This window comes from Heloderma suspectum, chromosome 8, assembly GCF_057233095.1.
Source record: "Heloderma suspectum isolate Gila_16-S chromosome 8, 16-S_ref, whole genome shotgun sequence".
NCBI lineage: Eukaryota > Metazoa > Chordata > Lepidosauria > Squamata > Helodermatidae > Heloderma > Heloderma suspectum.
The window spans coordinates 17,381,389-17,409,344 of record NC_139465.1 but is presented as its reverse complement, the minus strand read 5'-3'; the positions used below and the strand labels follow the sequence as shown (position 1 = coordinate 17,409,344).

Genomic DNA, 27,956 nt, shown 5'->3' with positions numbered 1-27,956 from the left:
AGGGATGTCAGAGAATTCCACAACAGATCCCGGTGAAGCCGAATGCCAGTGCATTTGGCCCCCCAAAATCCATCACGGAACGGCCTGCCACCCCCCCGCCCCCCGCAGATCCCCCCCAGGACGAGACTTACCTGGGGTGGATGTTTTGGACGGCAGCGGCTCCAGCGGCAGCGGCGGCGGCTGGTCTTCCGACCAGCTGCCGCCACCGCCATTTGCAGTCTGTGTGGTTTTTGTTTTTTTTCCCCATAGACGTGATAGGCTACGTAGAGACTTACGTAGCCTATCACGTCTGGGCAAAAAACCCCAAAAAAACACACATATGCAAATGGAAGTGGCTATGGCCGCCACCATTTGCATTCCTTACTTTTTGCCATCTTAGTCTACATCAATATTTATGTAGACTAAGACGAAGACAAGAAAGGGGGACGCAAATAGCGCCCAGTACGCTATTTGCGTTCCCCTTTCTTTTCTTCATCTTAGTCTACGTAAATATTTACATAGACTAAGACGGCAAAAAATAAGGAACACAAATGGCGGCGGCCGTAGCCGCCGCCATTTGCGTACGCGTTTTTTTGGGTTTTTTACCCAGAGCCCTCTGCGGCCGGAAATCCGCAGAGCAGCTGGCCAGCTGCTCCACGGAGCTGCCACGGAGCACAGCCGGCCATTGAGGATTCCGGGTGGGAGGACTGGATCGCCTCCCCCCCCCCCGTTGAGGATTCCGGGGAGAGGGACGGAACGCCTCCTCCCCACCATGAACAGAATCCGTGAAAAGGTAAGTGACTTTTGTACATCCTTAAAATAAAATGAGCTGCTGGAAGAACAACTGACCACTTTGTTAAAAATATGTGTTTTCTTTAGATATTCAACTGCTATCCGCTCTAATGGTGGCCCCCCACTAAGCCATAGAAGAGGCAACCATTTTTAATGACAGCAGCCATTTTGAATTTCCATAAATTTAACAATCACCTCTGAACAGGGCTTTCTTAGTAAAAAAAACCCAAAATGGTGGTCACTATCCTGTGGGAGTTCCAATTTGCTTCCCCTCGAAACAATGTTCTGTCCTGAAAATGTAGCCCAATCAAAACAAAACAAAATCTCAACGATTTTGAGATGGGTGAAGTGGTTGACATCTGATCCTGCCACGTAATTTCTATAATGCTCATTGCTTTCCTGTGGCATCCAACTGCTCATAACACACTACAAATATTCCCAGGAGCCATTTTCAGGTAGTGATAAATGGAGCTGATGGGAGGTTTGCGTGTTTGTCTTGCTAAGCCAGGCTGGAAAACATACCATCCTGCTTTAAGAGTTGCTGTAATATAATTTGGAGAAATGACAAAACATGATATTTAGCAACCATTTACTGTCATGACTAAGTACGCTAGTGTGGATAAAATATCTGGTAAACTAATAAGAAAGAGTTGCCTTTTGGTTTCATTAAATACAAAAGACTTCCTGGGGAATAAATACATTATTCCTTAGAAATTATAAGCAAGCAAATTCACCCTCCCCTTTCAGTTGTTATAACTTTGGAATATTACAGAATGGATATATAGCAACCATTTTCTCTGAGGGTAGGCCCTGTCAAGGCTGAGCTGTGGGTAGCTGTCAGAGATGTCCGAGGAGCTGAGCCAAGAAGTCGAGAGACCAAAAAAGCAAAGCTGAGAAACATGCCAGAGCCAGCAAGACCATGATTGTTCAGGCAAGTTCTTGGTCCAAATACAAAGCCTGTCCTGTCCCTCTTCCATGGAGAGCCGCTGTTAGGGATGGGGGAGAAATGTGCTCAGTTTGCATTTTGATGCAAACTTGCCGAATTTCGCACTTTTGAAACAATACGCAAACCGAAACGCACTTCTCCTTCTAAATCCATACTTCTACAAAGTTTGTGATTCTGTTCTCCAGTATAATCATGTACAAAGATGCTTATATTAAATGAAAGTGCACACGCGAAGTGTGTAAATGAAAATAATGAATAAAAATGCATGATATTAGGGGAAATTACTTCCAAAAGAGAAAAACTTACAAAACGTATAAGGAGAAATGCACACAAAAATGCTTACAAATTTTTGTGCATTTTTTATAAAGAAAATAAATCTCAAACTGATGCAGAAATGGGACAAACTGAACTTAAGATTGGAAAAATGAGAAACAGAGAGAAACTGAAATAGCCAGATATGCCAATCCCCTAGCTAATGCCAAACACAATAAACAAAATTGGGTGGGATGGAGCAATGAGGCAACTTCCCATGGTTAGAAAATTTGGTCTAATTACTCTGACGAAGCTAAAAAGCAATATGCAACAAACTGAAGTGAGGCCAATTAGTTATGTCATGTCTCATTAGCTGCTTTTTTTCTTTCTTTTTCCAAGGGATGCCTCAGCTGGTGAGCCATGGCATGTTTGACACATTCAGGTTTTTGCCTTTCCTTATTCCGAGGTTTAGATATGCATGCTGTGGCAGCTGGGAATCTGACACGCCCTACATGACAATATGAACAGGGTGGTAATTGAAACAGAAGGACTGCTAAGCTGGGTCCCTGAAGATGAAAAATACCCAGCTGGCAAAGCCAATCCCATTAAGACAAAGAGAAAGGTTCTGTGAGCTCAGTTTCCCTCCCCAAGATTCAGGAAACTGAGAAGGAATTTCCTCTCAGAGTTAGAGGAGCATAAGGGGTACGGTGGCCATTTGCCCACTTTCTACATAGGACAGTCCTCTATCTGAAGTTATATTTTATTTGAAAGGCTTTTCAGTCCATTTCAGAACCACGCAAATGCTTCACAACCAGCAGTTAGCACCTGGACAGCAGACTGAGCATGCAGGCACACAGGTCACTGGGTCACAGCCTTCCACACTGTGGTGAGATTTATTGTATTTCTTTTTAAGTTATTATAATCTAATTTTTTCAATCTATATCTATCTATATAAATTAGCATATGCAAGTGTCATGCAAATTTGTGCACTCTTTTTTGGCAATTCGTAAGTGGCCACCCTGGTAAAGGGATGGAACCTCCCTCTGTGGTACTTCTTCTGGTGCCAAACGGCTCCCCAGCAACAACACAGATCTCATCTATGCCTGTTCTCAGGATTTTCACTGTGGGAACATAGGAAGCCACCTTGTACCACCTCCCATGCAATCACTAATTAGGTCCATACCTGGTGAGCTTCCACACAGTGCTGCAGCATGGGTTAAGAAGCTGCCTTCTACCAAGCCAGACCATTGCTCCAGCTAAGTCAGTATTGTCAATGCTGACTGGCAGCAGCTCTCCAGGGTTTCAGGCAGGGGTCTTTCCCAGCCTTACCTGGAGATGCTGGGGATTGAACCTGGGACTTCCTGCATACAAACCATGTGCTTGACCTAGGTATGTATGGATTTTGTAAAGTCCATTCCATCCACATTTTGCACATTGTCAAGTCCCTTTTGTTCCACTGTCCACACATCGACGGAACCGGATGTTTTCCAATTTCCCAAATTCGCCCAAAATTTGCGCAAATTCGCACTTGAGAAACTGTGCAAATCCCTCCCCTCACATGCATTTTTGTGCTTTAGCCTATGGGGAAAATGCGCATTTTTGTCCTTTTTTATTTTACATATTTCTCTATGACTAAATTTGTGTAAAATTCCGGAAAGTAAAAGAACCGGTCCGCAAGTCCACAGAATCTGAGCGACTTGAGAAAAACCAGTCTGCTGTGGAACCCACAGGTCAGATTCATCGAAACCCAAAGTCATTTGATTCCATTGAGGATTTCTCTGACATCTCTAGCTTTACCATGGAGTTCAGTCGAGGACAGGGAATTATGTTAGAAGAGCCAGAGCATAAATAGAGACTGCCTGACTGGAAGGATCATGTTGGCTGGGGAACACTGGGAGTTGTGGGACTTTTTTTCCTGTCTAAACGTGCATAGGATTATGCCCTAAATATGTTTATAATTTAATTTAGCAAGCTGAGCAAATCCTGCCTGCACACTTCCCCTTGTATCTCCAGAAAGGACTAGAGACTTGCTACTCTTATAAAAATGAAAGCTGAAGCTCGGGGAGCAGGCCACTATTTTCCTAAGAGGGGCAGACAACCCCCCCCCCCCACACACACACACACTTTCTGGTTTTAGCCCTGGTTTCCTCTTATTTTGATGTTTACCTTTGTTCATCGTATGCATCTCCAAAAAGTATGTTTTCCCTGACGTTCCCGTGAAATATCCATGCCTGCTGTGACGCGTAAGCCAAAGTGCCATCCACAGCAACTGTCCCTTTATACAGATACATCTGAAACAAGTAGATTGCACAGTTCAAGATCAAACCTGCTTCACTGTGCTGCCCTATTAACTATTACCACTGGCACAGAACATCATGGTCCCTATTGGGTCCTGTTTTGCTTTTTTGTGGAGAATTTGGAGAAGCTGTTTAAAAAAAAAAATCATTACTGTGCATATCCTTGCAACAGAAAAAAAGGAATATGTTTGCTGCGACTTTCAAACTAACATGTGAAGTGTGGGGGTTTTTAATTACAAAATAGCATACGCTTTCATAGGTGACAAGCTAATTGATGAGAGCAAAATGGAAAAGTCAGTTAAAAGTTGATAAAAAAAAAAAAACATTCTAAAGTTCTTAGACAGTACAAGTTAGGCAGAATCTTTATCCTATGCATAGAAACCTTGTTCTCTGTTCAACCCCAGATTAATACAGTCAAATTTCTTTAGAAACTCCTGTTCAACTCTCTCATGTTCTATGTGTCCACGCAATTTGACTTCTTTAAGAAGAGTAACTCTGAGGTCTGCAACACTGCTGCGTCCAGGGGGATTAAAACGATCAGCCACTGGCTGCTTATTGTTCCTGCCTTTTATGTCTTACTTGGATGAGTTCCTCATCCACTCCCACCCCTACAAATAATAGTAAATATATATTGAGCTTTTATACAGCTCTTATAAGAGCTGTGGCCATTACTCAATAATGAGCACATCCACATCCATTTTAAGTTCAAAACATTCTATTCAGCATTCTTATGTTTTCCACAAAGAAACTGCTACATGGTCCATTTCTTAACACACCTTGCTTCAGAAGTTTGTTCAGGACAGGCTGTTTCAGAGTCAACAAATGGAACATGCACCCAGTGGAAACAAGCCTTCAGTAATCTGTAGTAGTGGAAGGGTGGCGATACTCAGTCTTGCTACAAGTTGTTTAAGGAAGACCATAGTTCCTTCCATAGTAAGGAAGACCATGTGTGTAGAGCACATGCTTTGCAGGCAGAAGGTCCCAAGTTCAATCCCAGCATCTCCAGGTGGGGCTGGGAAAGAATCCTGCCTGAAACTCTGGAGAGCTGCTTCTAGTCAATTTAAGCAATACTGAGCTAGATGGATCAAAGATTTGATCTGACATAAATCTACGTTATTCCCCTCTTAAAAAGACACAAGAGAGTTCCTCCCTTCGGTTAAGAACTTTGGCAGATATGGAAACAACCATCTTTTAAGATGGCACCTCAGAAAGATGCCAACTCCATTTGAGTAATTTGCCGGCTGTGTGTGTTCCTGGGATGCACATTATCTACAAATTGCCATGGAGAAATAGCCTCCAGGCTCTTCTCTTGGTGGAGGGGGCCTCTCCCAACTAGAAAACAAATTTGTCACTATGAGATCATGGCACGGGTATGTTAGATATTAAAAAGACATGCACAACAGTTTACAGACAGCCTGATCTTATGCACCCTTCTATGTTTACTCAGATGTACTGACTGAGCTGAGACAGAGATAGGAAGCTGCCTTGTACAGTGTCAGACCATCAGCCCAGCTAGCCCAGTATTGTCGACACTAGCTCTTCCAGGGTTCCAGGCCGGATCTTTCTCAGGCTTACCTGGATATGCCAGGGATTGAACCTGGGACCTTCTGCCTGCAAAACGCATCCTCTACCAACGAGCTGGACCCTCTCAATGACATTTATTTTCAAGAGCCCATATGACTGCAAGCATATGAATGTTTTGAAAGAGCAGTGTGATGCCTGCAGGATATGCAAAACCCCAAATGCAGCTTCAGAGGACCCAGTTGCTTTGGTGATACTGAATCAAGATCCTTTTAATCACTCCATCACACACAAAATGAAATGCACAGAGAAGTGCCCTGATTACTTCAAACACAAATGGAGTGCTCAGTGAGTAATAGAGGTCTTGTAACAGTCAATAGCAAAGGAAATGTGTTGCAGTGATAGCTAATGGACCTATTTGCTTTTCTTGCAAAGCCTCTTGCTCTTCATTCAGAGGCACGTACTTCTTTATTTATTATTTTTATAAAACCATCCCTCTGAACTCCACAGGGTGCATTTTTTTAAAAGTATAAACACCATGATGAGAAAAATTGACCCAAATCTGCATGATTACATCTTTGGTGTGACAGAACAACATTATCATGAGCTCCAGATTCAGTTGGATTGTTCACTGTTCCTTTGAGTCCATTGCAGGGAGAGTTAAAATGTTAAGCAAAATAGAGGCTGATTGCTAGCTTCAGGCAGGCGGGGCGGGGGGGAGGCCCATGAGGAAGAGAGAAGAGAGTCAGCTAGTCAAGGCTGCTTGTTTTGCTATTCCAGAGAAGGATAGGAACACTATGCCATCACTGGGGAAGATGCTAGATACTAGTAGGGGTGGTTGGATCAATCAATTTCCAGTCCATGTCAATTTTGCACATGTTCATTCATAAACCCATACCATCCTGTTCCCAAATTATTGTGTTTAAAAAAAAAGCAAGAAAATTCCTAGTTAAATACATATTTTTAGCGAATTTTCTCACAAAATACGTAATGTATTTTCTCTTGAAGTACACATTTCTAAATTATTTCATCCTAGAATACTCATGTTATAACACATCTTGGTGCTTTTTTCCCCAGCCAAAAACCACATTGCAAAATTTGGAAAAGTACAAAACCCAAATGATAATTATGTTCTGATCCAGACATTCATCCAGGAGGTGTAGAACAGGTTAATTCACAACAGAATTTGCAAAATTCCAATTCCTCAAATGTTCCTTGAACCTAGCAGGGATGCCTGAGGAGATGATTGTGCCCTAAGTAAATAAATAATATATAAGGTCTGGAAATAGATAGTTTCACCCATCCTTGGATAGGAACATCCAGGATAAGGGTAGAGATTTTAGTTATACTGAAAAGACGAATGGAGATCTTCTAGATATGATAACATCTTTTAGGTTATCTGGTAGCTCCTTTCCAGCTACATCACCCAGGCCCAGAGATCCATAAATACTCAGGAACACAGATGGATTTTATGCATTCATAGGATGCTCTGTTCATGCCAATGGACACAAGAGATCTCTGTGTGTCAAGGAATGAGGGTATGGATCTGCTTTCCTCCATTGAAGTGAACAGCAAAGCCATTGCAAAAATAGAAGCTGCCCATTAAGACACATGGGTCTATGATGCAAACACATCAGCAGGTGTCAGTCTCATGGCTGACCCAAACCCAGGGGAGTCTTCAGAAAAAGAGGAGGAGGAGTGGGATTCTTCAGCACACCCTACTCCTACAGAAGATACAGGGCAACCTGAGCAGCCTTGTTGCAGGGATGCCTCATCTGAGGCCCCAATGAACCCCTTTAAGCCCATTCTGAGCCCTGGCATGGTCCCTGACCCTCATACCTCATCCTGGAGCTCATCAGGGGATTAGCGGTGATGAACCAGGTGGGACAGCCAGAATCGTCATCAGAGGGCTCCACTGGCCGTCACATGATTCAGCCAGAGTTTCCAGGGTAGGAAGGGTCTACTCAGGAGCAAGGGTCTACTCATGAGGAGGAACACCCAGCTGTAGCCACCCAAGAAGCAGACCTAGCTGCAACTGGTGAATCATAGCCAGCCAGCATATAAGCCCTCAGTCTTTCCCCAGAGTTAAAAGCTCTCATTGTGTTTTTTTTGTACCAGCTGTGTGCTCAGGACAGAGGGATGGTGTGCACTCCATGTGTCTCATGCCTGTACTTTGCACACACATAATATTGGTGTCCTCATTTCATCAATGTAGCCATTGTAGAATCTAACAGTCAAAAAATGTAAAACATTCCACTAGTGATGAACTCGGGAAGAAAAGTTAAAAGGATTACATACCTGTCCCAATATTGCTGCGATGATGGAGCTCTTTCCACTTCCTACATGTCCACAAATCCCCAAAACCTTGCCCTACAAAGGAAGTTTATTTTGAAAATAATTCATCTGTAGCGGTAAGGTATTGTTACATGTGCAAGCACAGAGCAAATCTTAACCATTATACAAGCCAACCCTCTGGGAATAGTCCAAGGAACTTTGGCAACGTGGGGCAGAAAATTGAAATGATGCCCTTCCCGTTGACTGCTACTACAACCACTACTGATAAATAAAATTAAACCACTGTGTTGCCATTTGCTTTTTCAAGGACGGGGAAGTGACTACGTGGCTGGTTATTTAATTGTAGGTTTTATATTTTGTAAAGATGTTTTTAGGTTTGACAGCCACTTGGAAAAGGCATGCTTTGAGCAGGAAGTAGACTAGAAACAAAGGTATACTCTGTTACAAGAATAGTCTAAAATTGTGGATGATTAGCATCCTTCAAATGTTGCCCTAAAGCAGGAGCTCCCCATACCCATTTTCACAGCCCCCCCCTTCCCTGCCAAATTTGCTGCAGCAAAAAGATGGGTGACTATGCAAGCAGCATGCATCTTATTTACTTGCCAGTGGGTTCTGGGAGGCAGCAATGCAGCTCCCTGCAAGTTGCCCATCCCTGCCATAAAGGGATATAAGTACAAATAAATAGAATTATCATTCATTCATCAGCATCAGCCAAGTGGGACCTGCAACAAAATGTTGCAGCATGGAGTGACTCGGTTCCAGGCACTCCATTACATTCCTCCTCCCTGGTTTTCGGTGTTTTCCCCTCAATTGGCCAGTCAGCATTCTGTGCCCAGTGAGTATGCTCAACCCTCGTTGGGCTGTTGAGGGACTGTGTGGGTGAAGTATTTGTACTCCTGCAAAACTCAGGGCTCTCCCAAAGCTGAAGATACTTCCCCCTCATGCGTGGATGGTGCCATTTTGGCTACATAAGGATCCGCACTCAGAGAATGAGTTTGCTATTAATATACAGGATTAGCTTGCCCTGAATTTGCCACCAGAAACAGCTGCCCTGCCTCATTTTAGGGATGGCTCTGCATTCCATCTCCATCAGTTTGAGTTCACAGATGAAAAACAGGAGCATGCTTGTTCGTACCAATGATCATTGCTTGACCCCCTTCCCAAGCAGCCATGCATAGTGGTCCTACACTCTACTCATTGCTGAAGACTCTGCTCTGTCTGTTATATCAGGGCTGACATCAACGCCTGGCATGCTTGGGCAGCTGCCAGGGCCCTTTCATCCCAGCAGGGCCCACAACTGATATCAGGCAGGGAAAAAAGTTAAGGAGAGTCCAGGGCAGACATTGCAAGCAGCACCAGGTGATTGGATATAGCCTCCCCCCCCCTTAATTTCCCACAATTCCCTTGACCTTAGATCACTGTGGGGCATTGTGGGAAAATGTATAGGGTGGCTATACCCAGCCACCCAGCACTGCCTGGAGTCAGGTAAAGTTGCCAAGGCCCACTGACAGAGGAGGGGGCCTCACCAGAGTATGCTTTGCCCAGGGCTACCTCAAACCCTTTGTGGTGTGCCACCTTCACTGACTCCACAGTAGCCTATTCTCTACTGGTTGAGAAGCCAAGACTTTGCTTGTCCTCGAGGTATATTTAAAACATTTGTATCCCGCCCTGTATCATTAGGATCTCAGGGTGGCGTACAGATAACGTCCATTTAAGCAGCATAAAACGATGAATAACTTAAACAGCTAAAAGCGTAAACAAGCTAACGCCGATTAGAAAATCTAAAACAATAAAACAGTTAAAACACTGTGCGACTTTAGGGAATTCAATTAGCCCTCAAAGGCTTTGGTGAAAAGCCATGTTTTAACTTGGCACAGAAAAGAAACCAACGTCTCCGTTTATCGGGCCTCCCAGCCAGGGTGCCACAGCAGAGAAGGCTCTCTCCCATGTCCCATCATACTACTGTGTCACACTGGTGGGACACCGAGGAGGGCCCCTCCAACAGATCTCAATCCTTGGGCAGATCTATATAGGGAGAGGTGCTTCCTCAAATATCGAGGTCGCAAGCAGCTTAGGGCTTAGAAAGAAGCAGTTGTCACAATATGTAGTCACCATTCAAAAACAGACTTTGGCCTCTACCATGGGTGAAATGGTAGCCTATGTATGGAATGGTGCCTGAGTTTGCATGTGCATGCATTGATAGACATGAGACAAGATGCCTCTGCCTCCAACTCAGGAGTTCTTGAAACGTGAGGGAGAGAGGATTCCAGCAACCTACGCTAACAACATTTTAATGAGGCATTCCCCCAAAGACATAAATTGGACCAGACTGGGGCAGTGGTTTACCAAGGTCAAGTAACCCAAAACTGGGACTGCCCTTAATAAATAGGGCCATTTGGAACAGATTGCTGGTGTGGTGGGTTCTACCTAGATGACGCATCACTAGACAAGTCTGTTATCACGTCCAGGCATCCTGGTAAATCAAAGAGCCACGGTCCCAACTTGGCCTCATTGGCACTTCTGGTATCAAATCGAGCTCAGTCACCACTCAAATGGCCAATGCCGGGCAAGAAGTGCTCGCACCATAAGAGATGCGAAGGTAGAATGACTGCCCTTATTGGCAGCATGGTCCCGCCAATCAAATCAAATGTAACTCTTCTGTTCACTAGCAGAAACTCTGGGCCATGGGTCCCTCTGGCTTTTCTGTTACATCTAGGTTGCTATTATTTCTTCAAACTAATCAGCTGTCTGACTTCCACCTCTGACATTTCTGATCCATCTGGGAAGGGAGGGAGGGAGGGGGAGGCACACGGTGGTTGCCAGTGTGGGCTCCAGGTTTTTGAATCCCCTTGGGCAAGACACTCTCAATGGCCCCCCTCCCTCGGTGACTCAACCATCTCACCACCAGTGTTGCCAGCTGCTATTGCTCCTCATCCTCTTTCTGCTCATTACTACCTCTTGCTTGACGGGCAGAGAGCAGGTAGGCAGTTCTCAGCTCAAAAATTACATACAAGTAGGCATATGTTAGGGGAAGATATATATATATATATATATATATAATGCATACATTAGGGAAAGTTTCATATGAAAATAAGAGTGTGTATTTTTAAAAACCAGAGAATGATGCAGAAATTAGATGGTATGGGCTTATGACATCTGAAACTGACAGGGACCAGATATAGATCTGTCCCTACTGTATCTGAGAGGTTCATCACATGAGGCTGAAACCCTGCATCCTAACTGGGGCTTTCTGCTTCTAGTGTTTGTGGGATTACAATGGATTACTTTACATGGGAGACACGTGATTTGAATTGAAAACTTCCTTTCTCCGCTAAGTTCTATGGGTTTCATTATACAACACCTTCTAGTGGCACAAGCCATCATTACACACTGCTGATATCTCACATTAACATTTGTTGTTGGCTTATCTCTGATCTTTTTAAAAGCAGGATAAAGCTCAAAAAGTGGAGGAGATGCTCTAGAGGTTGACGACATCATGTAAAGGACTCACAAACATCCATGAGTGACTAATCACGAGCATGCAATAAAAACCTCATGTAGAAATGCTCTGAGTCTATCACCTCCATCCCAAATTAAACTAGATTAAGTTTATACATTATTGTTCAGGTATACCTACTTTCTGTACTGTAAAGCTTATGCTGCGCAGCCCGATGCTGTTGCCGCTCTCCTTCCCAGCAAATGATATATGAGAGGGAGACACAACCATTTCCATCACCGATTGGTACTTGCAGACATTTTTCCCATTCAGGAGAGTCTCCTTACTACTTTTGGCACTGTGTTCATTGGAAGAACTTTTCCAGGACAATGTGGCATCTTCCAGTACCACGGCATTTTGGGGGTCCTTCAGTGTCATCACATATGCAGGAGGGATTTTAGTGACAAGAAGGTTCTAAAAGAGAAGAGGCATAGTCAAGGGAACACCAAACGCTATGGGGCCTCTGGGCAGCCCAGCTTGAGTTAACAGGGCTGTGGCTTAGTGTGGTACAGCACCTGCTTTGCATGCAGAAGGTCCCACCTTCTATCCCTGGAATATCCACTTAAAGTGGATCACAGGATTCCCCTCCCCCCCTTAAAGAGGATCTCAGGAAAGCTTTCTGCCAAAGGCATTGGAGAGCTACTGCCAGTCAGAGTGGAGTACGAGGGTAGGCTAGATGAACCAGTGGTCTGACCTAGTACAGCAGTGTCTTGCTATGGCTGGATCGGGCTCAGTGTTAGGGCAAGCTAAGGGACAATCCAAAGGCAAGTCAATGAACAGACAAAAGTCAAGCATAAAGATGTCAACCCAGCAAAAGAGGAGCTCCAGGCAGGAGTAGTCGGTAAACAGGCAATAGTCAAAAGCACAGTTTTACCAGGCAAGACAGAGAGTTCAGAGAGAGAGAGAGAGATCTGAGGAGCAGCCAAGGTCCAAACAGTCAGATACAGAAGCAGAGTCAAGCAGGGGACCAAGCGTCCATTACAAAGCAAAGCCAGAGGTACAAAGCATTGGAACTGATAGAAGGACATAGCTTCCAGCAGCTACTAATTTCTTACTGAAAGCTTATATGCTGGAGCTTCCAATGCCCCACCCAGGACTCAGCTGCAGCACATTTAGATACACACTCTTCATGAGGAGACCCCTACTCATGAAATGAATCCATCACTCTTGAGGAGTCCTCTTCAGCATGTGGGCACTCCTTCACCTGGCCACCACCCTGAATCTTAAGGCACCAGTGTTCTCGGGGGCTGTGTGCTGGCTCAAGATCCCCCTCCACCTCAGAAGCTGAGCTCTCTGCCTCTCAAGGAGGCAGGTCTGAAAGCTTCACCCGAGGGCCCAGAACCATCTTGGGTAGCACTGGATTCCTCTGAAGGGACCTGTTCCATGGGGACATCTGGTTTTGATTGTTCAAGCTCATCCTCTGATGATGATTCCTCCAGTGGACTCATGACATCCTGGACCATGACAAGCAGGCTCATATCTTCACAGGACCAGTGCCAGCTCCAGGTTTTTGAGGGCCCATTGGCAAGACACCCTCAATGGGCCCCCTCCCTCAGGACGTTTACCTTCTCATCACCATTGTCACCAGCAGCTATTGCTCCTCCTTCTCCTCTTTCTCCTAGTTGCTACCACTTGCTTGCTGGACAGGCAAAGAGCCTGTCCAGGCACCATCTGCTGCTCCTCCTCCTCATCACCACCACTGTCTGGACCAGAGGGAGAGGGAGGTGAACAAGCAGGTTGCAATGGTGAAGGACAGAAATAACTCCAGGGTTCTGTTGTCAGTGGGTCCCTGCTTGAGAGGTGGTTCTTAGCAGGTGCCCAACCATGCCAACCCTTGATGCCACCTTACATAGGACAGTTGGGTTGTGGACTAGCTGGTGTTTCCACAGAAAACTGACTTGGAAATTTCCTTGTAAGACTTAAAGGGGTCAAGAAATTCCATCAATAATATAATGATAGGTGGCTCTTCCTCCTGCATAGGAGCATAGGAAGCTGTTTTAATTGGTAATTAGTCCATCTAATCAGTATTGTCTGAATGCTGGCTGGCAGTAGCTGTCCAGGGTTTCAAGCGGGGATCTTTCCCAGTGCTACCTGGAGATGCCAGGGATTGAACCCAGGACCTCCTTCATGCAAAGCATATACTCTACCACTGAGTTACAGCCTTCACCCTAGGAGGGAAGCTCTGTTCTCTCCTTCCTTCAGTAGCAATGAATGCTTGTCCCAGCAATAATCTAAGGCAGGGGTGCAGATGCTCCAGCCCACTGGCCTAATCCAGCCTGTGGAGGCTTTGCATCTCCATGGTCCCTGCCCCTTCCATAAGCCCAGCCCCTACTGGGGGTTGGGGAGAAGGTGGGGAGAGGAATCCCCACTATTCTCTCCAATCAGAGATCAGACATAATAGTGGGGATTTCCCTGTGCGGCTTCCCTGTGCATGGGCTTTCCCGGCCGGGGGATCCTCACAAGCAGTGAAGCCAAGCTGGCCAAATCCCCTTTGCTCCTCCAGTGGAGGAGTGAAGGGGATTCAGCTGGCTCTACCCCGTTTTTGCCCATCCCACCCCCTTCCTGCAATGGCTGAGCTGGCCAAGTCCCTTTTGCTCTTCTGTTGGATGGACCAATGGAAGCCCACCTGATGTCATGCAGCACATGGAGCCCAATCCAATTATGTTCCTGCACCCCTGATCTAAGGGTTGATCTCCATGTTCCCAAGAGTTGTCACTTCCCTGTGGCTCCATCTCACACATCTCCTATAAGTGATGTGTGTATATAAATATTTACAGGAGACAGGCTGATATTACAGCAATTGCCCACAACTGTTGGGTGAGACACCAGATCATCCCTTCTAATTGCCTGTATACAGATTTTACAATGATCTTGATCTTGGATGGAGTCCACAGTTTACTCTGGAGAAAAGGTATACTTGGGAGCAAGGATCTACTTGGGAGGAGGAAGACCCAGCTGTACCCACTGAAGAAGCAGACCCAGAGACAACTAGGACATCGTGACTGGGTTGAAACAACATGATCACCCACACTCAAAGGTTGAGTATGGGTTGTTGTTGAAATGTGGGTTATCATGTTGTCTGAACCCAGCCATAATAACAAACCATGGTTTGTTAACCTTGAACAACCCGTGAAGAGAACCCATCATTTGTTGTCAGGTTTTGAACTGTGGGTTGTTTGTGGTTAACAAACCATGGTTTGTTATTATGGCTGGGTTCAGACAACATGATAACCCACATTTCAACAATAACCCACGGTTCATCGACAACCCACATTCAACCCATAATCAACCCTTCAGTGTGGGTTATCGTCTTGTAAACCACCCCACAACCCTACAAGAAGCCATAGATTGTGCAGTGGTTTAGAAGCTAGCCCCAGCTCACACCTCACTGGATTTGGATGACACAATAACCTATGCCCCATCGTGAGTAATTAGGGAAAAGGTGGTTGTGCAACTGGCACACTCAGGGGTGGGAAAATAAGCTACGATGGCTTATTTTCCTGCACTGATACTGAGAACCCAATCAATATATAAGCCCTCTGTTTTCCCCCAGACTTCTGCTGGGGGTCTCACTGAGCTTCCTTGCTCCAGCTGTGTGCTCAGGACGACAGCAACCAAAACAATGAAGGAGATGGAGCAACTGCCCTAGGAGGAAAGGTTACAACATTGGGGGGGGGGGATAGCTTAGGAAAAGTGTGAGTAAAGGGGAAGGGAGCATGAGAGAGGTGTATACAATTCTCCATGGTGTGGAGAACATGGATAGGAAGAAGGGTTCTCCCTCTCTTATAATGCGACGTAATACAATGAAGCTGAATGGTGGGAGATTCCAGACAGATAAAAGGAAGTACTTTTTCACACAGCGCATAGTTAAACTGTGGAACCCACTAACACAAGATTTTGTGCTGGCTGCCAACATGGATTGCTTTAAATGGGGAATTAGGCAGTTTCATGGGGAATAAGGCTATTAGTCATGACAATGGCAATATATTACCTCAGTATCAGAGGCAGTATACCTCTGAATACCAGTTGTTGGGGAACACGAGTAGGAGGGTGCTATTGCATCCATGTCCTGCTTTGGGGCTTCCCAAGAGCTATCTGGTTGCCCACTGTGGGAAACAGGATATTGGACCAGATGGGCCTTTTGGTTGGATCCAGCCCAGCCCTTGTTATATTCTTACTCCGTGGGTTTATTTTTTAAAAATTTATTTTATGTATTGTTATCTGCTGGCTTTCTTTATGAATCAGCTCAAAGCAACCAACAGGCAAGTTAAAACAAAGAACACCAAATACCCCTCCAAATGTAAATAAAGTTTAGAAATGGCAATCTCAAAACAACAACATAACAGCAGAGTTAGCGGGAAAGGGTATCTAGACCTGTTTCCTGTGGTTTTTAGGCAAGCAACCCTTGCTTGGTACAGGAATAAGATACATAGTGGCATAGCACAGGATGTTCAACATGAATGGGGCTGTGATTGCTGCTTTTCATCTACCAGCTAAACAATTCCAAAATATCTGCAATCATCTTTCCCCCCTCTCTTTTCTACCTTCAGTCTTTTTAAAGAAACGTTTGCTTCTGCTGCTGCTTTCACAGAGAATGGCAAGATGGCAATTGAAAACCTCATTACGTTAAACATCGCGATCACACTGAAGGCCTGCAAAAGGAGATGGGTTAAAAGGCTGTTAGTATCATGTAAGCTTGTTTTGTGTTACATCTCTAAGGGACAACGGAGGTCTCTTTAGTTATATAGTATATGGAGTCTCCATTGGGGTTATTGTATGGTGGGTAGTTAAAACATAAAATGAGTTCCATTTTCAGGTTTTCTCCAAGAGGGACTCCATCACACCAGCTTTAACTTAATATCTTCCACAGTCATGCCAGCTCCAGGTTTTGGAGGGCCCTTGAGCAAGACACCCTCAATGCCCCCCTGTTCCTCAGTAAATCTACCTTCTCAATATCATTGTCACCCACTGCTGTTGTTCCTCATCCGCTTTCTCATCATTGGTACCACTTGCTTGCTTGACAGGCAGAGAGCCAGGGAGCAAGTAGGCTGTGGCATCTACTCCTCTTTCTAAGCATGAATTTCATCTGGGCCAGAGCAACAAGCAGGTGAACAAGCAGGTTGTAATGGTGAAGAGGAGGAACAGCTCTGCTCCATGGAGCTCTTTTCAGTGGGTCCTTACTGGAGTGTGGGCCCTTGGCAAGTGTCCAACCATACCTACCCTTGATGCCAGAATGCAAATCTGTTGCCAAAGCTACCCATAGCTTCCCACCTGCCTGTGAACTTTCTGACCCCTTTTCTGTAACTGTGATACTTGCTTCCAAATCCACCTGGACAGAACCCAATCTGGGTTTTGTTTTTTAAAAGGAAGGGGGAAATCTTACATATATGGAATATTCCTTCTGAATTTATAGCAGCACAGGGCCACGATCCCTTGCGCAGAGTGGCTGCACATTTGTCTTGTTTTCAGTGCCTGCTGAAGATATTTTTATTTCAACAAGCCTTCCCTGACTGACCGGCCATGGTTCTATTAGCATAATTTTGGCTTTAAGGTGTTTAATTATGTATTTTGATTCTTCCTTTCTTTTTATTGTTCACCACTCAGGAATCTTATTGGATGGAGAGCAGTATATAAATTCTGTAAATAAATTAATGAAATATATCCTAGAATTGTCAGGTTGCAGCATGAATTTTGATGCTAAACTTTCTCCAATAGAAGCTTGATAGCTACAACTTCCCCAGTCCCTGCTGAAAAGGGGCAGCTCCCGACAACAGCTGAGCTTCTGCATTCTGCAGTGCCTCCTTACGGAGTAGCAGGGGTGCAGTGCTGGGGGGTCTCACCGGGACAAAAACCTGGGACTTTTTTTGGAGCCAGGTTTCAGCCGGGTTCCTCCCACTCCCAGCCTACTGCTGTGGGGCAGGCGGCTGGAAGAGCCTGAGATGCTGTTGTGAGCGGGCGCTGCTGGTGATGGCAGCCGGAGCAGCTCCCTGCGGCCATGGGTGCCAGGTTGGCTACTAGGTGAAGGAACTGTTGTCACTGTGGGAAGGAGAAAGGGAGCTGGGGGCTTGCGTGGTATGTTTCCCTCCGTCTTGGCTGTCTGCATGGAGAGCGTGCCTGACTTTGTACACTCCCCTTCCTCCATTCCCTTCCTTCCCCTCATCTTGATCCTGCCTTTCTCTCCCCCGCCACCCCCGGTGTGGAAATAGAGAGCTGGGAAGGAAAACAAAAGCTCCAGCCAGGAGGAGGAAGAAAGGGGGAGGGGGGAAGAGAGGAAGTGGAGGAGGAAGAAGAGGAGGAGGAGGGTGGGTCTAGGAAAGCTCCTGCAGCCTTTCTGTGACTTTCCTTCTGCTTTTCCCTGTGTGCTTAGTGGGAGGGAAAGTGGAGTCTGTGTTGTGCCACTGCGCTGTACATGGTCTTGAGGAGGTTACATAAAAAAAAAAGGGCAGGTGCAGGCCCCTAGAAGTTAATGGGGTATAAACACTCATGGATTCCTGACAGGCCTCTTTGATTTCTTTATAGTAACAAAACAGCCTGTTTGGCTGATGCATCTGAAAGAGGCAGTGAGTCAGTTTATGTCACTATATTGAATGTGTGTGTTTGTGTGTATGAGAGGGTGCATCAATGTGCGTTTATGTTTTCTGTGTCTGTGCACTGTATTTTGTAAAAGGAGAAGCTTGTGTTTGCATTTGAGTTTTCTACCATGGAAGAGATGTAAGTCTTTTACTTCCAGGAAAGCATGGACGATGATTTCCACTGAAGTATGTAGTTAAAAATGTTTTTGCATTATTATTGTACATTGTTGACTCTCTCTCTCTCTCTCTCTCTCTCTCTCTCTCTCTGTATGTTTGTGTGTATGTTGTGTGTGAGTTCAGTATCGGGGGCAGAGTAGGAGGCTCACTAGGGACAGCTACTCGGGGACCCATCATGGCCTTGAGCTGGCCCTTGCTGTGTGGCTTTGAGGATATCATCATTAGCAGTGGCAGTAGCTGTTATTTCTTGAACAAGAGAATGTGGGTCCAGAGGAGTGCTTTTGTGGACTGCGATTTCCCCAAGGTTGAGACATTGCTCAGAAGGCCACATAAAGGGTTGGATCCAGACTTAGTCTTGCTTAGAGTAGACTCACTGAAATCAATGGGAAAAGTTAGTCATGACTTATGGCTATCTTAAGGTCCTCTGATCCAACTAAAACACTGTAAGAGATGACTGAACTATGGATTCTGGACTCATGGGAAAAAAAACCCTATGAAGTCAGCGGTTGTAGAGGCTACAGAATGTTGAAAGAAACCAAAACAGTGATCAACAGTCCAGACTGCTGCTCTAAGGAGAATATAGCAAAATGTGTATCTGACACTGTGGGTGATCAGTTGGAACTTCTGGAAGCTATTATGGCCTTCTTCTTGCTGAATCTCAAAAAGACATGCCCCCATCCTGCATTCATCACTCAACAGAATTCCAAAATGACTGAAAGCTCATTTGTATAATCTTACAAAGATTATACAATCTCACAAAGATTATATTGTATAATCTTACAAAGTTGTATAATCTTAGAAGGGGGCATGGCTGTGACTGTCATGGAGGGACCCTGCACTTTGAAATCGCCACTACACTACGGCGGAGTAGCCTTGAGGGCAGCACCACATAGAGCCAACAGGGCATAGGAAGGAATAGAGAATTCCAGTGTTGGAGCCCTCCATCAAGAGCATAGGATTGCTTTCTTAATGGTACAAGATTGCCTACTCTTTCTTCAGTAATTGGTGCTTCTCCATGAAAGAAATCAATCATGTTTATTCTCAGTGCATCTGTGCTGACAAAAGGAATAAAATCTTTTTTTTACTTCTAAGTAAAACACAATTCTGCCCTTTGGGGAAAGAATGTAGCATTTGTTTGGCCCCTTCAGATGTACTGATTTGTAATTATCGACCTTTACTCTTCTTTGTATTACAAAAATGGAAAGTCTGCCCACCCTCTCCCAGCTAACAGCCATTCGCTGTGGATCAAGTGACATGAAAAATAACAAGAACTGAAAGATCCTATTTGTTCCATATACTTAACTTTTAGAAGCGATCCAGGATAAATCTAACTTAGAATTGAGATAGATTTTATGTCCATTCCACACCCCCAAATAATATTCAGCAATGGTTTAGATTTTAAGCATCTAGTCAGGAATTCAGAAAAGGACTGGTTTATAGAAGCCTCAAATCTTTTAATATTTATTTGTGTGCATGTCTATTATCATGCTTTTTATATCACCCTTCAGTCATACGCCCAGGGTAGTTTACAAAACACTAAAACAATTCAAATGTAAATGCATCATAAACTAAAAGTCAGAAAACCAGAACAAAACTGCATAAAAACAGCTTGGCAGGATTAAAATGGTATCTATAAAGCTTGGGAAATTAAAATGGCCTTTGCCAGGCCCCAAGTGGAATTCCCTGGGGAGAGCATTCCACAACTGGAGTGCCATCACCAAGAAGACCCTCTCCCTGGTATACAGCCACCTCATCTTGGACAATAGGGGCACCGCAGGACAACTTTGGAATGGGCGGGTGCATTTCTAGAGAATCATAACCAAGAACACAATCCACTGGGAAGATTTCCTGGAAACAAGCCACACTGGAGCTCGTTTTTGCACTAAATGCAAAATTGCATTTAATAATTTATGGAGTCATTGTTTTTAATTGCTTTAATGACACACAGAGCAATCCACTCTTGCACTTCAAGCCTCATAAGGAGGAAGGTGAGAAGACTTTTTCCCACCACCACTGCACAAGTTCGAAGTTGCCGTAGCTGCTGGGCCTGTATCAGCCCTGTTCCAGGGGGAGCAAAGCAGCTTGGGATCTAGCCTCCATGGGATTACATGGCATGCCTCCTAATCTGCTCCCTTTTTGTCTCTACTGATAATTGGGGTTCCAGCATCAGAGAGGCAAGGGTCTTGGAGGTTTCCGCAGGGACTAAGAGGAGGCATCTGGGGATGGATCTCACCTTCCAAAAGTGGACTTATCATGACTTCCCTGGGGGAAGTCAGAGGAAGAGCTTGAACCTTCAGAACCAGATATCCCCAGGAAACAGATCACCTCAGAAGAATCCAGCACTACCCAAGATTGCCCTGGGCCCTCAGGGATGATATCTTCAAATCTGCCTCCTTGAGAAATAGAGAGCTCAGCTTCTGAGGCTCAGGAGGATGCTGAGACACCATCTAGACCACAAGAAAGCCAATGCCTTAAGATCCAGGCTACGACAGTGGCCAGGTGAAGGAGTGCCCAATTGCTTAAAAGGGCTCCTCAAGAGTAAAGGCCTGCTCACAGGTATACTTGTCACAAAGATCCTCTGAGGTGCTGCAGCTGAGTTTTGGATGGGGCTCTGGAAACATCCATTTATAAGCTCTCAGTTGAGACCTGCTGCTTCCTGGAACAACACCTTAGCTCCTAGTACCTTGAAAATGTGCAACTTTGACCTCGCTGTTCCTTGAACTGACCTCTCGTGCTGCTGATTCTTGGACTCCTCAAAGTAACCTTGGACTGCCTTTGACCACTCATATTGCTTGTCTGTCAAATCCTTGTCTGTCACTATGCTATGAGAACTTGCTGGCTTTGACCTTGGACTGACTTGACCTTGCTACTTGCCTGCTTCTTGGCTGAACTGGACTTTGGGGAGTTTCAGCTTCAGACCATTATTCCATATACAAGCTCAAGCTCCTGTAAAAAGGACAGGACTTCTCTGTCCCCCCGCAGATGGGGGAGACCTGATCTATCCTATAGCCCCCGGGATATCTTCCCAGGGACCATGGGATTGCAATAAAAACATTTAATGGGCTAAAAGGGGGGCTCACATGACCCCCACCACACATCGAAAGAATACATGAGACAGGTTGTGGGGCTTCGTGAGCTACCCACCACCACCACTTACACATCTAGTGGCACCACCCACACCATCTAGACCAGGGATGAGCCATTTGTGACATCCAGATGTTTTGGCCTACAACTCCCATTGTTCCCTACCATTGGCTATGCTGGCTAGGGCTGGTGTGTATTGTAGCCCAAAACATCTGGAGGGCTGCAAGTTGCCCAACCTTGCTGCATGTAGAGAAATCCACAGTGGAATCAAACGAGCTTGGATTTCCATGAACCTGACCCACAGATTCTGCAGCGGACTGGCTTTTATCATAGTTGCATGAATTCCACGTACTTGCAGAAAGTTTTTTAACCTTCTGGAATTTTATGCAAATTTAGTCATGGACAAATACATAAAAATTTTAAAAACACCAGCCGAAAATGCACATTTCCCCTGTAGGCTAAAGCATGAAATACACATTTGGGGGGGGGGATTTGTGCATTTGCAGGGGGCGGGGGTCGCACATTTTCACAAGTATGCATTTGCGAATTTTGTAAAATCTGTACATCCCTAGCTGTATACATTCTAAACACAACAGAAGGGACTCTACACAAATACCACATGTAGAGTTCTTCACTGTGTGGAAGGACCCTGGCCCAATCATCATCCAAACAACCTTTATTTAACCCAGAAGAGCGGTGATTAAGATCAGAAGTAGCAGGGGAACGGGGTGTATAATCTTACCCATGCTCCCCACTTTCCTGCTCCAGATCATGTGCACACCCCAGGTGGTCCCCCCCATGGGTTTTTAATGTGTGTAAGCAGTAATGTTACATGCATCTTTATGTAGCATCTAGTTTGGTCCTCAGGCAGAGGCAAGATTCAAACATTGGACTCCCTGATTGACAGTTCACTTCCTTAGCTGTTGGTGGAGGCTTTTGTGAAGACGATGTTGTACGGTTCTTTTAGGTTAGAGAAAATCTCCAATCACAGGTCTCCATTAGCGGGGATGTTACAGCACCATTGGCACTGCTTCAGATGGGTGGTGGCTACCAAGGAAAGAGCCTTCTCAGTGGTGGCACCCTGGTCATAGACCCAGAGAGGCTTGCCTGGGACCAACATTATGTCTTTCCATCTTCAGGCAGAGACCTTTGATTCAGGGGAGGCTGGTGGCTCCAATTTCAGTGGGGTGGAGTTTCCATTCTGGATTTTAGTTACAACCAGCCAAATGTCTAAAGGAGCTATCCAAGGTGCTGGGCCCAGTTGGGAATAGGGTTCAGCACCTTGGATAGCTCCCTTAGACTTCTGGCTGGTTCTAACTAAAACCCAGAATGAAATCTCTGCCCCACTGAAATTGGAGCAACCACCCTCCCTGCTTTGATTTGCCTAAGCCTTTTAATCTGTTTTAGATCTGCTTAATGTGACAGCTCTCTCCCTCCTTTTTACTCTGCTCTGCTGTTTTGTTTTCATTCTTTTAGGGTTCGATGCTATGCATGTTTGGACAGAGAAAAGTTCTACAACTCTCAGTATTCCCCAGGCAGCCACGCTGGCTGGGGAATGTCGGGAGCTGTAAGATTTTTTTCTGCCTAAACACGCATAGAATTGCACCCTTAATCTATTGTTTTAGAAGTGTCGTATTTTCTGTTTTAATTATGTTGTAATCTGCCCTGGAAGTTTTGTTTAAAACTGGAGGTAGGGATAGTACATTCTTTTTAGAAATCAAATGAAAGCATTTGCTCTTAACAGCACTTTAACTCTGCACTCCTTTGGTGACTGGCTACATGGGTATGGCACCAGTAGGAAAGCAATTATTTATTTTGAAACTGACTTCAATTTTTAAAAAAAATCCCAGAGGAGTTGTGGCCAAATTACACATTACATGATTCACACTTTTAGAAGGGGCAAATAGTGCCCTCAGGGGAAGTTAAGTGGGGAAATGGGGTGCAAACTCATAAAATGGGTTAGAAGCATGTTCTGGATCCTTCAAGGTAGAAGTGGCAGCTTAAGCATGCTTTAAAAAAAAAAAAAAAAAAACAAACACGAATACTGCATGCTTGTAAATAAGCCCACAAAATTACTAACCTGTAAAATGACTTACTTGCCTACCAGGGGGCAAGTGGCCTGTGTTTTCATGCTTGCTGCAGCGGTAGGGATATGACATGTTTTAAATAAATAAAAGAAAGTATTTGTCCAATTTTTTTTTAAATACCTTTTTTCAGCTAGTACAGGAGGGATGGAGGCAGAACAGAGGGAGCTAGCCTGCACAGAAACACATTGAACTGGTGGAGGAGGGATGGAGAGCTCTCTCTTCTCTACCAGCCCGCTCACATGCCTGCATAGAATTCCATGCACTCACCTACATGGAATTCCTAGTTGCCTATGGAGACCAGATGAGTTGTTAAATACACAGCTGGATTAATGAAGCATGTAATGCAGGGTTCTATAAAGTACTATAAAGACAACAGGGTCAAACAAGAAACATAATTTTTTGCAGTTTAAGGCTGCATCTTACAACAGAGGCTGTTAGTTCATGCTTTAAAAGGGTGTGGAAGGAAAATGTCATGACAATCGCCAGGGTGGATACGACTGGTGTAAGTGCAGTGTTCACACTTTGTACATATCCTGCTTTTTCCAGGATTTTTCGTTCTGCTTTCCTGATGCCTGTAAAGGGGAAAAGACATCCTCCTATTACTATGTGAGCAAAGTGATAAATCATACATCCTTCTAGACAATGGTATGTAATTTTGCAAATTATACCCTAGCATCTCGAATTATCGGTGAATCACAGATATCGTAGGGAACGATCCAGTTAAGGCCTTGCATTGAAATGTAAAAGAACACTCTCCTCCCCTCCCCACCCCACCCTGCCATACCTCTGACAGCTTTTGCAAAAGATTTCTCCCAAGCGTACATTTTGATCAGCTTAATGCACATCAAGATCTCATTCATCATTCGCACGCGTTTATCGGTCACCACAATGGCAGCTCTACGGAACACAGATGTTAGCTTGGCTGTGAGCATCTATGGTGAATAGACAAAATGCCATGAAAGCAAACAGTTAATACAGAGACAAAAAATATATATACCCTTGCTCTGTGTTCATTAGGGACAGGGAAGAGTTGTAGCTCTGTGACAGAGCACATGCATTGCATGCAAAAGGTTCCAGGTTCCATTCCTGGAATCTCCAGGTAACATAAGAAAACCCTTGCTGCATCAGACCATATTTATTTCTTTATTTATTAGACAGCTTTGAAGACTGTTGTCTTTCCAAGGTGGTTTACAATGTAAAACAACACAATTCAATATCAGTAAATTATAAAAGCATCTTAACTCTTTCTCTCTTTTTTTGGAAATTATAATAAGCCAGTTAAAATAACAATGAAATATATAATAAAATGCAATGCAATATAATACATTGCAAATGTGTAGCAGCAGCAAATACAATCAAACCTCTTCCATTAAAAGCCAGAAAAATGTTGTTGTTGTTGTTATTGTTGTTGTTAAGCCCTCTTCAAATCACCACAGAGGGAGCTGGCCGTATATCATTATGGAGGGAATTCCAAAGGGTAGGGGTATCACAGAGAAGACCCTCTAGTGTCAGAGTCTCCAGTGTGGTGCCTATGGGAATCAGTGTGGCCACGGACATCTCTCTTGGTGCTCACCAGAGCCCCTATCTTTCCTGATTTTTCTTTTATTTTAAAGATTTTTTTAATTAAACTTCTTTAATGGGAGGCTGGGAGGCTGGCATGCTGCAAAGTCTCCAGGACCATCTTTATTTCCAAGAATGTCTCTGAGCCTCGACAGCTGGCCTTCTTTGAAATGAGTGTTGGGGCAGAAACCTGCACATTCAAAATGGTGGTTTTGTGTTTTGGACCGCAGCCCCCACTTCTGCCTTGTACTTAGGTTTTGAGGCAAATTACTACTTTCTTTTTTTGGCCTCACCACTTTACCTTCTGGGAAATGAATGTCTTGGGACTGGCCATCCCCCCATGGCAGCCATTTTGTGACAGTGCCCATAACACTCAACATGCTAAGTGTGCCCACTGACCCTGAAAGGTTGGGAAACCCTCTTCTAGTCCATGGCTTCTCTAGTCCAGCCTCCAGTTTCCCACAGAGGGCAACCACGAGCAAGATACAAGAGCAATGGTCCTCTCCTCCTGTTATCCCTCGGCCACTGAGAGAGGTATGCTGCCTTTGGTCCTGGGTGGAGCATTTAGTCTTGATAGGCTGGGGAAACTCCTGTCTAAAATCCTAGAGTGTCTCTGCTAGTCATTCTGAGCTAGATGGCCAGACAAATAGTCTGAAACAGTTTAAGGCAGGTTCCTGTGTTCCTAGGTATTCATTATTCACTGAATGCACATGAGTGAAGGAGACCAAGATGTTCCTCCCTGACGTACATGTGTTCAGTAGAACATCTTATTAGTATTGCACCTAAAATCATGAGGTGCAGTACAAAATCATAAATGACCCAGGCCTTGCCCACACACCTGCAGACAGAAGAAAATACAAAGTAAACGGCGATGCACGAACTCCTCCAGAAAAATGGAGGAATCACAAGGTTTGTTGAACTACAAACACATTACTTTTCTGGAGGAATTCTTGCTAGCTTATGCTATGACCATGTACTTTGACAACCAATACTTATTAAGCTCTCCATTTTTCATTGTTTACCCAATGGTTGGAAATAATTTTATGCACGTTTTGCTAAAACCATATCATCTGTCATATGGAACCACTGTCCATACCTTTTTCAAATCTGAAAAAAAAACTTTAATCCACTGATCATTATCCCCAAACTGATATGAAGCTTGAATATGTGTAAAGACATCTCACTTTTGTTCCTCATGAGAATTCTTTCCTCCCCTCCCCTCCCCTCCCCTCCCCTCCCCTCCCCTCTCACCCTCTGGGGTTTCTCCTTGAAATATAGACTCTATGCCTCTTTGAACAGGGACCTGTCCTTTTTTTCTTTTTTTCTTTTTTTTTGGCTAATGACATTCTTTAAGGAGTGGTGTATATTCCTGCCACTGTATAGAATTACTATTATTGAACTATTATAATCATTATTCCAGTTATTTCCCATGTTCAGGTTGCGAGTGCCATTGCTCATATATCCACCTACATGCAAGAGGGACATTTCAACAGGCTTGGGGTGGGGGAGAACCCCCAAACAGCCCAGTGAGAACTGTGGGGGGGGGACAGAAAACTGGGGATGGGAAGGGAATAGAATAGCGTATCTGGAATCCTGAACAGAAGCACTCTCCACACTGTAACATTTTGTTGCAGGTCATCATTTAACTCCTTTAAATCCCTATAAAAACAAACACACACACCCCTTTAAAACACTTGCCAGTGTAAATGTGTTCATTTTCTAAATAACCATAGTATGTTACCTGTAAGGGTATGAATATAATATAAACAAATGTTCCTATGAGCGCAGTGGGACCAAGGATGAGACAAGAATAGATTGTGCACACAGTCATCAACAGAGGGACAGCAACTGGTAGGGGACAAAATAAGGCCGCTTCGAACATTCGATAGCCATCATTGGCTAACAAATTGATCACCTGAAAGATGTAAAAGAGCAGGAGTGACTATATGACCAACTGAGCAGAAGCACTGAAAGGTTTTCAAGCCAACATCAACAAATTTGTAACAACAGAATCAGGTGATTAGACAGACAGACAGACAGACAGATATATATATATATATATATATATATATATATATATATATATGCATACACACACACACACACACACACATCCTGCTCATTTATAACACCAGGATGCCACAAATAAACAGATGAAATGTAATAAGATCCTCGCCAAATATCTGTAGGGTAGAGGCAATCATGGTCAAAAGCACAATGTTGGTGCTCTAGAAGGCCTACATCCCATAGTTCCTGGTTCCGAAGTATCCCCTACTCCATCTCAGCTTCTGCATCAGCCTTCTCCAATCTGGTGCCCTCCAGATTACAAGTCCCATCATCCCCAGTCAGCCATGGAAGGGAGCTTTGCTGACCTGTCCAGTTCCAGAAATGCTACTTCTGGGGAGGATCTAGGAAGCCCTAGCTTCCCATTGCACTAGTGATCATTCCTGCTAGTGCAGCCTAGTGAGCACTGGCGGACTGCTGGTGCTGGATGCTGCACAATGAATCCAGTAATAAAAATCTAAAACACCTAGGAGAAGAGACACGCCAAGAAGATAACAGTGTGGGCGCCAGGTGACCTCATATCTACCTCATATCTATCTGTCTACCATGCACACAGGTATCTCATTTCCTGTGGTGATATCCCATGCGGCTGTGTGTGTGTGTCTGAGAGAGAGAAAAAGAGAAAGAATGTGAATGTAAATGCCACAGCCTTGTAGACAGGATTGATTAAATGGGTTGTTCTGCCTGACTGATAATGTTATGTATCCTAGCGGGGGTACTGTAGCTTAGTTACTGTTTTGAACCTTGGCAGCTCCTGTAGAGCTGGGTGTAGCAACAGTGGGTGGAGCTTCTGCCAAGTTGTCACTTATGTGTGTGCTTGAATTAAACGACAGT

General features: G+C 44.6%; 1 protein-coding gene across 1 annotated transcript in view; it reads right to left on the bottom strand.

Moving 5' to 3' along the window:
- The window catches only part of LOC146338881 (ATP-binding cassette sub-family C member 12-like), a 117,395-nt gene that overhangs the window by 69,465 nt on the left and 19,974 nt on the right, over nucleotides 1-27,956 (bottom strand). The window contains exons 6-12 of the mRNA XM_084812425.1: nucleotides 26,800-26,973; nucleotides 24,283-24,430; nucleotides 23,922-24,070; nucleotides 16,123-16,230; nucleotides 11,720-11,992; nucleotides 8,086-8,157; nucleotides 4,136-4,260 (exon numbers count right to left, since the gene is read on the bottom strand). Of these exons, the coding sequence (XP_084668551.1) occupies nucleotides 4,136-4,260; nucleotides 8,086-8,157; nucleotides 11,720-11,992; nucleotides 16,123-16,230; nucleotides 23,922-24,070; nucleotides 24,283-24,430; nucleotides 26,800-26,973 (1,049 nt within the window). The remainder of the gene's footprint in view (nucleotides 1-4,135; nucleotides 4,261-8,085; nucleotides 8,158-11,719; nucleotides 11,993-16,122; nucleotides 16,231-23,921; nucleotides 24,071-24,282; nucleotides 24,431-26,799; nucleotides 26,974-27,956) is intronic.